At 36.5% G+C, this 13,004-nt stretch overlaps 1 protein-coding gene across 6 annotated transcripts in view; it reads left to right on the forward strand.

Annotated features, from left to right (window-relative positions):
- The window catches only part of PRDM2 (PR/SET domain 2), a 118,168-nt gene that overhangs the window by 5,683 nt on the left and 99,481 nt on the right, over positions 1 to 13,004 (forward strand). For 4 of the 6 annotated variants that reach the window (XM_034753490.1, XM_034753494.1, XM_034753492.1 and 1 more), the window contains exon 2: positions 11,548 to 11,621. The exons of 1 other annotated variant lie outside the window; for it this stretch is intronic. In XM_034753490.1, the coding sequence (XP_034609381.1) occupies positions 11,613 to 11,621 (9 nt within the window). In that variant the 5' untranslated portion in view covers positions 11,548 to 11,612. Of the gene's footprint in view, positions 1 to 9,114; positions 9,162 to 11,547; positions 11,622 to 13,004 lie in introns of all 6 variants that reach the window. One more of the 6 variants, XM_034753491.1, reaches the window with a different exon arrangement.

Consider the following 13,004-nt stretch of genomic DNA (forward strand, 5'->3'; position numbering starts at 1 on the left):
AGTGCTTTCTCTACTAAGAATGTCATGGATAGCTTCCTCAAAAATAAACATAACTTGTTGACTAAGACTGAATGTTTCTAAACAGGTTTTTCTGAAACTCCAATCAAGGTTATGAGATGCAGCAATTCTTGTTTTACTTACAAATGTTTATTTTCCAGTCAATTTTGTAACTAGTGAAGGGACCTAGTCATTTTGTAGAATTGAATCTTGTGTCAGGTTTTGGTTTGAAGCAACTATTACTCAGCAATACTTGCTTTAAATTAGTTTTTAAAAAAATTCAAAGATTGCTGTATTAGTGAGAGGGCTACCTGGAAAATGCTTGGCAAACCCTTTCATTCAGGACTTCTTTGTATTTCAGGTGGACCTCAGGGGTTATCTTTTTTTTTTTTTTAATAGACCTACTTAAAACTGTTTATAAAAAGCCTGAAGACTATTTTTAGGCTTGTGCATCAAGTTCAAAACCTACTAGGTTTTGTTTTGTTTTGTTCTGTTTTGTTTTTGGTAAAGAACAATGTAGCAGGGATTCTTGTAGCCAATTTCCTCCCACCCACATGGTGAGTGAGAATTGGGAGCCAGGGCCTTTTACCAAATTCCTCTCTACCAGTATGTGAGGTAAGAGTCCCACTCATTTAGTTCCTGGGGAGTGCCTATAAAAGGGCATCTCTCCCTAGGAGGGCCGAATAACAGGGGCCATAATTTCTTTACTGCAGGTATCCAACTGACATCACCATCTGTTGGTTTTTGGTGTGTTTTGTTTAAAGGGGACTTGGCAATTTGTAGAGGAGCTGAAGTGACTGAAGCTGAAGGAGGGAATGGATAGGGAAAAAAAATGGAATAACTGGGGACTGACTTATTGCTATCATATAGGCTTTTTAATTACAATTACACTAGAAATATAATATCTAAAGACAGGTTTCAGAGTAGCAGCCGTGTTAGTCTGTATTGGCAAAAAGAAGAGGGGTACTTGTGGCACCTTAGAGACTAACATATAAGATCTAAAGCAGAACATAAACAGGGACTTCTGGGAATAAAGCAAAACAATTAGTAATACTTATAAAATCATTGAAAATATTTTGATCTAGAAGAAGCTTATGATCGGAGTGGGGCAGAAGGATGATAGTGAACATATGAAAAGAACAAAAACAAAAAGAAACAAACAAACTTTTGGGCAGAGGCTAAAAAACCCCAAATGGAAAAAGCCATGAACTAAGTACCTGGACAAAATGGGCAATGGCAAATAGTTAATATTTATTTTAAAAGTAAAATATAATAGATAAAAATATCATAACATGAGCTTAGACCTGTGCTAAGCATCCTGACTGCTTTGCTGTATGTTGCATTGATTTTTCTCCTCTCATCTTCTGTCTTGTCTTTTGAGATTGTAAACTCTTTGGGGCAAATATCATATCTTGCTTATCATGTTTGAAAAGCACCTAGCACTTTGCATCACAAAACAGATAAACGGTAATAATTTTGGCTCTGATGCATTCTCCACTAGAGAGAGAAAATAGCCCTCAAGTATAGTGTTTCTGTAGGAGGGATAAAAATGTGATTCCCTGAGGGAATGAGTCTGAACAATATTATAAAACAACATTTCAGCAGAGGATACAGAATTTACAGTGAAACTGCCTTTTTAGTTTAATTTATCCAGCTCTTCATTCAATATTTATATTTATACCTTCCTTGAAATGGTTAGTGGGAACAGTTCATCTTTATCCAGATAATTTTAAGGATTTCTGGGGTTAATGAGATGGAGATCATTGCTTTTCTCATACCTCTTGTCAGTTTACATTGTGTAAAATAAAGCAATTCCCCTTCATCCCCACCCCCAAAAAAATCCAAAACCACCCATAACTCTATTTGGAACTCTAATTTTTAGACATGTATTTAGTTTTGAGAACTTTGCATTGCAGTGTTTTGCTACAGAAGCATACAATATGAAATGTACTGTATAAAAGATTATGCACCCCCTCAGAAGAAAAAGGGCCTGTTTGCTCAAACTGCTTAATTGGAGACTTTCCCTCTGATGTTTAACCACATACAGGGCCCTCAGTCTGCCTTCTCTGTGCAGGGGATGCGGTGCTCCTACTGAGGAAAAACTGATGATATTCTACAACATTCTCCACTTTTTTTCCCTTTTTTAAATTTAGCAACAGTGAGTGAGATGTTGGCACAACCGCCCATGCCACTGCACTTCCCATTAGAGCATTGTGGGGGTGGGAAGAAGAGAATATTATACCTAATGTGAAACTATCTGAGAATACTACACATTTTTGGGCAGTCTGTTCATTCTTCATCACTTATAAGGTTTTATTGAAAATACAAACCTAGCCAATATTACTGATTTTAAGAATAAACAAACAAGAAAAACTATGAAGTTGAAAAATACATTTCTTCATAAAGCAGCTATCTTATGGAGTATTGGAAAAAAAACTCTAAGCCTAGGTAACAATTAAGTAAAAAAAAATTTAAAAACAATTTGGTTGGGTTTTCTCAACTGAGACAACTTAAGCTTCTACCTGGAGTTCCTTAACTATTCCTTGGTTCAGAAATCCCCTGAATTGTAAAACAGATACTGCTTGTTGACGATACTCCTCAACTAAGTCATATTGTCATTATTTTATGTTTGCATGTGGATAGCTTTCTCACTCTGCAAGGCATCGTTCACACAAGAGAACAGTCTCTGCCTTGCAGTTCAGGTTGGTTACTTCAGTGGTATGTGAAATTGTCACTTTGGAGAAGGAGGGCAAAAAGCCTTATACTTGGCATTCGTGATTGGTCCTGCGTCTGGGAAGCAAAACACCTTTGTGCCCTGTATTAAATCATGTTCATTATAGGATTTTACCCTTCTTTGTTGTGAATAGGAGTTTTAGCAGAGTTTACATTTTTTTACTTAGTGCTGTAAATGATGTGATATTAAAAGAAAATAAATGTTCACATCCTCTTAAAAACACAGACAACTGGCAAAGAGGTAGCTGTTTCAAGCTTTTGTGAGTGGCCTGGGTGAAAGTTAAAGGGAGCAGTTAGAGATGATACAGAGAAGAAAGTAGGCGGGGAATGTAGGAAGAAATGAAAGAAGAGATGGGAACAGGCACAGAATTAGAGGCTTGAAGGTTATGTCCAGTGTAGAAGGAGAGGAGATGCTGGTTTTCCTTGCATTTCTAAATAGTGGGTCAAATTCTGATCTCAGTTACACCAGTGCAAAGCTAGAATAACTCAATGGATTAATTTATACTGCTGTAACTGAGAGAAAAATTTGGCCTAACCATACTTCACAATCTTCTTTTGCATTGATGAGCCCAGTGTTTTAAAAAGAAAATGATTGCTTGGGGTATTGGTGTTTCACCTTCTTCCTCACACATTTTTACAGTTGAGCCTGTTTAGTTTTCTAAAAGTTCCTTGTGGTAAGAAAGTCTTCATTTAAAGCTGGAAAAACAACCAGTGTTAAGGTCAACCAACAAAACATCCTAGTCTATCTTTCTATTTCCCCTCATTCTATATAGTTGGGAGTGTAAAGTTTAAATGATCCTTCTGAGAATGTTTAAAAAGGTGAACTTCAAAGAGAAACTCAGTCCTGAATTGAGCCTTGAAATTTGTGCTGAATTGTTTAATGGGGAGTTTGGGGGCGTTCGACACTTAAATCTAGCCTTAACTCAATTCTAAGTTTCTCTTTGCAGTTCACCTTTCACGTGGCTTTTAAAAATTAAGGGGTGTCACACATTCTTCCCAGATCTAGTGGAGAGAACATGTCACATTCCTATGGCCATAATGGAAAATAATGGTGGACCGTAGTAGTTTTTACTGACAATACAGTGGAAAAAGGAGAGGCAAGCCTTTTTTGCACAGTAATGATGGTTTGACAATACATATGTTTCTGATGCACTGTAATTTTATGGTAATTTAACACTGCTCTGATTATTTAGCAGAATGAATTGGGAAGCAGTCGTGTAATTAATCTGTTCACTTTGATCTCTCAGTATCATTTTATGGCAGTAGTATGCTCCTCTTGGTAGTGCAATAGATTTAAAATCTCAGGCTGCATTAGATAGGGTTGAATTGCTGTAACCTAGTGTGAGAATAGTTACTGCTGTAGTCTTGAGCAGTTAATTTATTTTATCAATGTTGTTGGGAAAAGTGAAGAGATAATACCTCTTAGTCAGTTGTAATTGCCGCTACTAAAGAATGTGAAAATTCTTAATGTAAAGATAGGTGGCTGGAGAAGGGGCATATGATAATTATAAATGTGTTCACTGATTGTCTGCTACACTGTTGTTAATATCTTGCCGTGTAATGGAGATAGAAGAAATGTTAAATAATCCTTTTGTGTGTGTGTGTGTGTTACTAGTAGAGAGAATTTTTTTGCTATCTGGTGAACAAAGGCAAATACATAATATACCAAAGGTCTGTATATTTCACAGTTAATGTCTAGGCCGGCTGTTCTGCAGTATTGAATTATTTCTTTTACTTGTGTTTTTAGTTGGAGAAGGGCATTCTTATTTAATTCTTAAGCCATGCTGCCTTGTGTTTCTTCCATGTTAATTTTTATGTATTGGCAGCACCCTTTCTTCTGCTAGTCATTGCAGTGATTGCTTAATGCTAGTCAGAGTACATGGACTGTTACATTTAAGGAATTACATGTTAAACAAAGGACAAGTTATAGAATGTCACTTCTGGTTTGAGGAATTTATGATGTTGGTATCAGGTTACAGCTTCCTTAAATATTTTCCAGTTTTTAATGCTTGCATTGTATCAGTTTGCCAGCAACGTTTGATCAGTTGTTTTTGGTGAAAGACTGAAATCTACTGAGCAGGTGCTGTAGGTTTATCCTATAATAAATATAACGATTTAAGATATTTTTCAAGAATACAGCTTATCCAGTAATGAATACAGTATTAATTTAACGAAGTTTAATCTTGGAATCATTCTTGTATCTGGCCTGTATAAGCCTCACCTTTCATAATTACAATGTATTTGAAAAAAGAACAGTAGTACTTGTGGCACCTTAGAGACTAACAAATTTATTAGAGCATAAGCTTTCGTGGGCTACTGCCCACTTCTTCAGATGCATAATGTATTTGAAGTTTTCTTGATTTGATCGGCCTGTTGCTGTTATCCTATCTGTTGATCAGCAGCATCAAATGGGTAATATGGAGTTTTTAAAACTTGAAAGTGACTCTTAAACCCCTTTTGGAAGTTACAATTTCATTTTTATTAATAAAGATATTTTATAAGGATCTGGGTTTTTTGGGTTTCTTTGCAAGTCATTTAACAACCACTGGAGAATTAACTAGATGGTCATTAGATGTCCAGAAAACTGTCCCGGGTAGTGAACGGTATTGCTTTAATTATAGCTGTTTATTGTAAAGGAATCTGGATTTCCTTCCAAATTCCGATTTGATCATGTTACTACTTGTTAATGATTATGTAGTCTAGCATCTAGAAATAGTATGATCAGAAACGAATGTTATGAACATGAATTAGCAGAAATAGAATGTTTGAGATGCAGCCATAATTTAGAGGACCGTAATTGATATGGACACTTTTGAGGCTTTGTTCATTTCCAGTAGTATAGCCAATGTCTGAATATTATATTCTAGTCTGGGTTATTGACTGAGCTTGCCTGGTTGATACAACTGTATGTTACTGTTGAATGCAACAAATGAAAACACTGAGCTAAAATATGTATTTTACCTCTTCCTAATCTGTTACAGCAGTTGATGTGAGCTTTTTCCATAGTAATAACACAGGTTGTAGTCTATTAACATTTTTAAATATTTCCTTTTAGTGTGTTTGTGCTAATCTCTCTGAATCTGGTATATCAGGAGTCTCATGATCATAAATAAGGGTGATGTGATTTCCTTTATCTTTTTAATTTTTATTTATGTAATGATTTGTGAATTTAGTCCAAAAATATCATATATGTGGTGTAAAAATTAATGATTTAAAATAAATAAATCAGATTTTTTTTATTTAAATTGGATTTTTTGATTTTTTTCCCTCAAAAAGCATTTTATTTAAAGATAGTTTTAATTAAGATACATTATAGCTCAAAGATATCTCATCATGGAATAGGGATTATAAATTCTAATTCTATAGTATGAGACAATATATTCATGTAATGTAAGTTTTGTAAATGAGTTCCAATAGTTCATGGATTAGGGACCCCATCTTATGAGGTTCCAGGGGCTTCTGTATAGATTGTTTAGGTTAAACTATCTATTTATCCAATTGGACTCAGTGCTCAGTCTAGAAGATACCATCAGAGATGCTTAGTTTTGCAGTTCTCAAACTGTGGATTTGTGTCTCCAGAGACAACATGCTTGTTAATAGCAAAAATGTTTTAAAATAAATAAATATATAGAGGTGAGAAATAACAGACCTCAACCCTGTTGTCTATCTGCAAATTTGTGTACATGGAGTCAATCCCTTACCTCTCTCTAAAAGTTGAAGGTTTCAGAAAGTTCAATGAATAGAAAATTTTTGGGGGCGGAATAGATCTGGACAAGGAGAAGAAGTCTGGAGATAAATGTGAGAAGGGAGGGACCGGCAGTAGAAACAAAAGTGAAACGCTTTGAGCAGCATATTCCATAAGTCTTGAGGTCTTTCTGAGTGCAGCCTTCGTTGATTTGAGATCTACCATACCATTCTCTCACTAGAAGGGAAAACTTATAATGGCAGCAGGCTGTAAAAGAGACCCAGTTTGGGAATAAGAACCATTCAAGAAATATGTTTGCTGCTGATGTTTTAAAGAAAGTCACACCAGTGACTTCCGCCAGTTCACTTAAGCACTTGGATTCAGAGACTGTTGAAGTGATATCTCACGTTTAACAGCAGTGGCTTCTTCTGCCGGTGTAGAAAGAATATTTTCTTCCTTTGAACTAATTCATTCTAAATTGAGAAATCCTTTGGGACCTGAAAAAGCAGGAAAGCTTGTTTTTCTTTTCCAGATTATGAACAAACAGGAAAATGAAGGTGAAGCCGACTGAGTTAGCTGCAGAAGCCAATATTTTAAGTTTCTCCTGTTGGCCTGGCTGACTTTTTTTTTTATATATATTTTTAATATTTCATTTATCTATTTTATTTAAAAATAATTTTAACAAAAATAAACCTGATTTTAAAAAACTTGAATGTTTAACTAAATTCAAAAATTCATACGCTTTGTTAAAATACTATGTTTGCTGTTGAAGAAAAAAAAAACAGAATACATAACGTTGTTGTTTTAGTTAAATAAAACAATTTAAATGGCTGGTGGTGATCTCCTCCTAATACAGCATGACAAGAAAATCCTCCAAATATTAATGAGTTCACCTCCCAATTACTTCATAAATATCTGCTTCAATTACCGTTGGTAAATGAAATAACCAAACAATCATTCATTTTCTGATATAGCTGTAAAACTAATCTGAAAAGTTTTTTCAAAATAAATCACTTTAAAAATGTATCGTGTGTACCTTCTAAAAATGAAACCTACACCTATCTTTGAGTTATGAAGAATTTGTATTAAGGTTCTAACAACCAACAAGAATGCACTTTTATGTAGAAATCCATGATTAAATTGAGTCTTCCTGACTAGTGATTTAAATCAATTTGATTCAAATCAAATCTACCCTGAGTCATTTTATCTGATTATGTAGTTAGGTCCTGATCCTGCGAACATTTGCATGTGTTGAGTAAGGCTTTGTCTCCACTAGCACTTTTGCTGGCAAAACTGTGTTGTTCGGGGTGTGAAAAAAACACCCCCCTGGCTGACATAAGTTTCACCAACAAAAGTGTCAGTGTGGATAGTGCTATGGTAGTGGGAGATGCTCTCCCACCAATGTAGCTATTGCCACACGTTGGGGGTGGCTTAATTATGCCCTCAGGAGAGCTCTCTCCTGCCAGCATAGAGTGGCTACATGGGAGACCTTACAGCAGCGCAGCTTGCAGTGGTACAGCTGTGCTGCTGTAAAGTCTGTAGTGGAGCCATAGCCTAACTTTACATATGAGTAATCCCTTTGTATTCAGTGAGACTTCGTACATGTACGAAGTTACTGACATGCACAGGTGTTTGCAGAATCAGGGCCTTACTCTTTCATTTTATTTGGTTTTCTAATTTTTAAATCTCTTCTTGGCTGCCTAGTGGAAATTGAAGATTACGTTGTTGCTGTTAAAAAATAACTTGTGTTTGTGTCCTGATACTATTCTTTCTGTAGGTGTAAAGGAGCCAAGTGACTGTCTAGGAAATTATATTTAATAGTCTTATTCCTTTTTCATAATGAATATTGATACGTTTTTGTAATATAAGTTAATTACATTCTCTCCTAGCAGTTTAACAGTGAAATTCACTAATCACAAAGTATTGTTGAATGCACCAAGTTACAAAACTGAAAAAGATTGAAGAAAAATTCTCACGTCTTTTTCCGTTATAGATGGGACTTGTAACAAAAGTACTTTAAAAAAAAAAATGTAACCCAATTTTCAGTAGGTATTTCTATAAAATCAAATTCTAGCTATACTTATGCTCTGAGCTTAATTTTATTTTCTCTTTTAGTTTTATGCTTTGAAGGTACCTAGTTCTTGTCTTTGGTAGCTTGTAGTAGTTTCAAAAGTAGCTAGTAGTTACTGTGTATGTTTAGGAAATTGTCCACAAAAATAATATATACATTAAAAAAAAAAAGCAGTACATTGAAGTTCACTGTCTTCCCCTCATATTGTTAGAGACATTTTCAAGAAGTGTAGACATATAGCTTTTTAAAAAGTTTAATAAAACATTTCTACTAATACCTAGTTTTATTAAGTTTTTCTTAAAAAGACCATGACCATTTTTTGTGTGCTGGATTTAAATACTCTTATAGTGTTCTCAGTATAAACATCACAGCATTAAGCTAGTATATCAGAACCAGGGAGAAACAGTCTAGCTTCATTGTCCAGGTAGAACAAAGTTAAAAAATTAAATAGTGTGACTGGGGTAAAGTGAATTAGATGTTTACAGTTCTTTCAGTGTTAATAGTGTGTCTATGATTACCTTATTAACATAGGTAAGAAAGCTTTTTTTTAAAGAAATTATTTTAATCTGACAGTTTTCATTTAGCACCTACCCCTCAATGCGTACACTTTGTTTACACTTTTTGTCAGGCTGTGTCAAATAACCAACGTTCAGTGGGTGAGAAAGTGGTGCTGATGTAAGTATGCCTTTTTCAGGGAATGTTTTTATTCCTCATTGTTTGCATGAATGTGTCTACAGTTTCATAGGTAAATAAATTCAAAAGCTGTTCCCTATGCATTCAGTTTTGAAGTTTGAGGAATATTTATGGTATTGTGTCCAAATTGTTCCAGCTCAACAAGATGAAACACAAATGCTAACATATATGTTTAACAAAAAAAAAACCCATGCTTTGTTTATATCAGGAATTTCTTTTGGTCTGAAAGCAAAATATTGTGAAAACAAGACCTGTAATTTACTAAAAATATAAAAAATTTAGTCTTTCATGCCAGGAAATGTTTTGAGTGCTATATTAGTCTACAGTATTTCATCTATAAATTGACCTAGATATGGATACATAGCCCAATGAAACAGTTAATAAATGCTTAAGCAGCAATGCTGCTAAAGTACTCTCAAACGTTTTCATGATATAGGCTGCATCTTAACGGAGAAGTGTGTCATACTGTCTACTTTCACTTTACATATGATCACCCCTCTCCGTGTGACAAGACATCTTTCCATGGACCACTAGTAGGTCTCCGTGGAACCCTAGCAGTCCATAGATCATATTTCAGGAACCTCTTGAATAAAGCATTTAAGTAAAAGTATCTAAAGTAAAAACTACATTATTCACAAGGGAGAGGCAAATAAAGGTATCAAAGCTGAGGGTAGTATGGGAGGCCCCTGAAGAAAGACGGTGATAAAACGTAAGCATATGAACCTCAGCCAAAGGACTAGGGGACAAAGGGACATATTGATGTCACTGCAGGATTTAACAAAATCAAAATGTTGATGACATTTGGAAGCTGCTGAAAACAGAAATGAAAAGCATTGAGTCTTATCTATTGTTCTTGGATCTCATTGGTGCTGCCAATCTGGAAAGTCAAATTTGTGGGTCAAGGAAAGATGTGAACATATTAGGACTGAAAATGAAATATTTTTGAATGATTTGTGCCTGCTTGAAGGGTGTGCTGAAATCTTTTGGAATATCATAGTTAAGTTCCAAAAAGAGGTCCCTTCTTCAAACGTCCCACAGTTATTTAAAATTCAGGGGCTGATCCTGCACCTGGTTTTGTTCAGACAGAGACCTCTACCTGTGGAGCAAGTTGCCAGATTTAGGCCGGATCGTTTCCCAGCCTTTTGTCTCAATATAAGTATAGTTAAGTGGACTGTAGGCCAAAATGAGTTATTCATAGAGGACTAGAATACAGTAAGAGATTCTCTTTTCAAGGAAAGTTTTTAATTTATTATAAATCATATGATCCTCTATTCTTAAGAAATCATTATGGGTATATACGTGACAATACCTGCTATGTTATGAGGCATTTTAACTTTTGTATAATTCAGAGAAGTGAGGAATTACCAGTAATTTATTTTGAGTGTTTTGCTAAAACACATTTTAAATTAATTGTAATTTTAACATTATTTAGCCTAAGCGCTTGAAAACATGTATTGTTAATATATTAGTGATTGTTATCTTGCTTAAGAAAACTGAAGCCAGGAGAATAACAGTAAAAACTATACTTTCATAAAATACATTAACAGTGTAGACACCAGTTAATCTCCAAGAGAAATAATGTGGTACATACAGTAAATTTATTTTATTGCATGGTAGTAAACAATGTTCGTGTAAAAATTACAATGTAACTTCCAATAATGCTTCCTTGTACATAAATAACATCAAATAACTACAATCTAAGGTGTAGTGTTCTCCTGGTAAATATAGACACAAGTCATTGGGGCTCCAAATTTAACTTAAAGCTGTGTGTTACTTATGGAAACATGCTTTTTCAAACCTGGGGCCTTTATTTTTAAAAAAAATGCTAGTATGCAATAAAACAATATCTGTAAGCACCTTAGTGAAAAGTAGGCTGAATTTCCATAAAAAAAAATCTGTTTTAGATGTGGTAAGTGGAGACTTAGTTGCCTGACTCTTGTTGATAATGGGAACTGCGCAGCTAAATCCTTTCAAACTGCTTTAAACCTATGGGGTAAGCATCATGACTGTGTAGCTTAACTAAAATAAATCACTAAATTAGACTAGTTCTTCAGCAATGCTTTGTATTGCAAAACGCTAACAGCTAATTTGTTTATAAAAACTGATAAATCAATGTCAGTCATCTGAATACAGCTTGTCTCACTTTTAAAAGATGCCGTAGAAAGGTCAGTGGTAGAAACCTTTCTTTGGGTTTTAAGATTAAATTTGAATCGGTTATAATGACAATATAGTAGTCTGAAGCAGAATTGATATAAAGTAATGGGCTTCTTTTCGATAAGCCCCTTTTAAATAGAACTCTACAGATCTTTATGTAGTTTCAAATCACTGTAGGTAGGCGTGTATTACAATTGTCTGTTTTTCTTTTTAGGGCTCATGTAATCAAAGGAGTTTCTTTGTTGTGTGTGTCTTTTCAGAACACAACAGGAATTCAAAATGAATCAGGTGAGTTTAAACGTAAGACTTTCAAAGTACCTTACTTAGATGTTACACCAGTTAATTATTACCAGGAATAGTAATAGTGATCCACTAGTCCAGTGGTTTTCAAACTGTGGGTCGCGACCCAGTACTGGGTCGTGGAATGGAAGGCACTGGGTCTCGGCGACTCTGGTCAGCGCTGCTGACCAGGCCATTAAAAGTCCCGTCGGCGGTGCTGCCCAGCTAAGGCAGGCTAGTCCCTCCCTGTTCCAACACTGCGCTGTGCCCTGGAAGTGGCTAGCAGCAGATCTGGCTCCTAGGCGGGCGGGGGAGGGGTGGGTCATGGGGCTCCGTGCGCTGCCCCCGCCCCGAGCACCAACTCAGCTAGGTGGGGCAGTGCCTGTGGGCAAGAGCAGCGTGGAGCTCCTTGCGCACCTCCGCCTGGATCTGGACCTGCTGCTGGCCGCTTCCGGGGCGCAGCACGGTCTGCGGTGCTAGGAAGGAAGCCTGCCTTAGCACCCTCACTGCACCACTGACTGGGAGCTGCCTGAGGTAAGCCCATGCCCGAACCCCGCACCCAATCCCCTGCTCCAGCCTTGACCCCCCCCCCACCCCGAGCCCCCCCCTGCACCCCCCATCCCTCCTCCCCCGCCCCACCCAAGAGCCTGCACCCAGACCTCCCAACCCCCTGCTCCAACCCAGAGCCCCCTCCCACACCTGAACTCCTCATTCCCGGCCCCACCCAGCAGCCATCACCCCCTTACCCCAACCTTCTGCCCCAGCCCTGAGCCCCTCCCACATCCCAAACCCCTCATCCCCAGCTCCGTTGGGTCGCGGGCATCAACAGTTTTCTTCAACTGGGTTGCCAGAAAAAAAGTTTGAACACCACTGCACTAGGAAGCCAAAATGTTAGTGCTGTTCTTTAAAACCTTTGATTTTAATTAAATCTCATAGTCCTTTTCCATCCACAGTGTGGGTGTATGTGAAGTTGATCTAATTTTATTGATTTTAATTGGCTTTTCTGTGTGAACTCCTGTTAATCAGATGTAAGATATTGAGGCTGGCACTACCTGCAAGAAAACCTCTCCAGGAGACCCATGTCAGTTTGTACTTTACTTTTATCAGTTTACCTGCTTATACAAACATTTTGAAAATTGCAGCCTTCGGTCTATTTTCCAGTTTCAAACCCACAATCATCAGAACCTATTATGAAGACTGAAACTGATTCAAGAAGAAACCTTCACATTGGTCTAGCGCCTTAAAATCTCTTTATTCTGAAAAGTTAAGAATATACATTGAAATATAAAAAGAACAGGAGTACTTGTGGCACCTTAGCGACTAACAAATTTAGAGACTAACAAGTACTCCTGTTCTTTTTGTGGATACAGACTAACACGGCTGCTATTCTGA

This window comes from Trachemys scripta, chromosome 19, assembly GCF_013100865.1.
Source record: "Trachemys scripta elegans isolate TJP31775 chromosome 19, CAS_Tse_1.0, whole genome shotgun sequence".
NCBI classification, from domain to species: Eukaryota; Metazoa; Chordata; order Testudines; family Emydidae; genus Trachemys; species Trachemys scripta.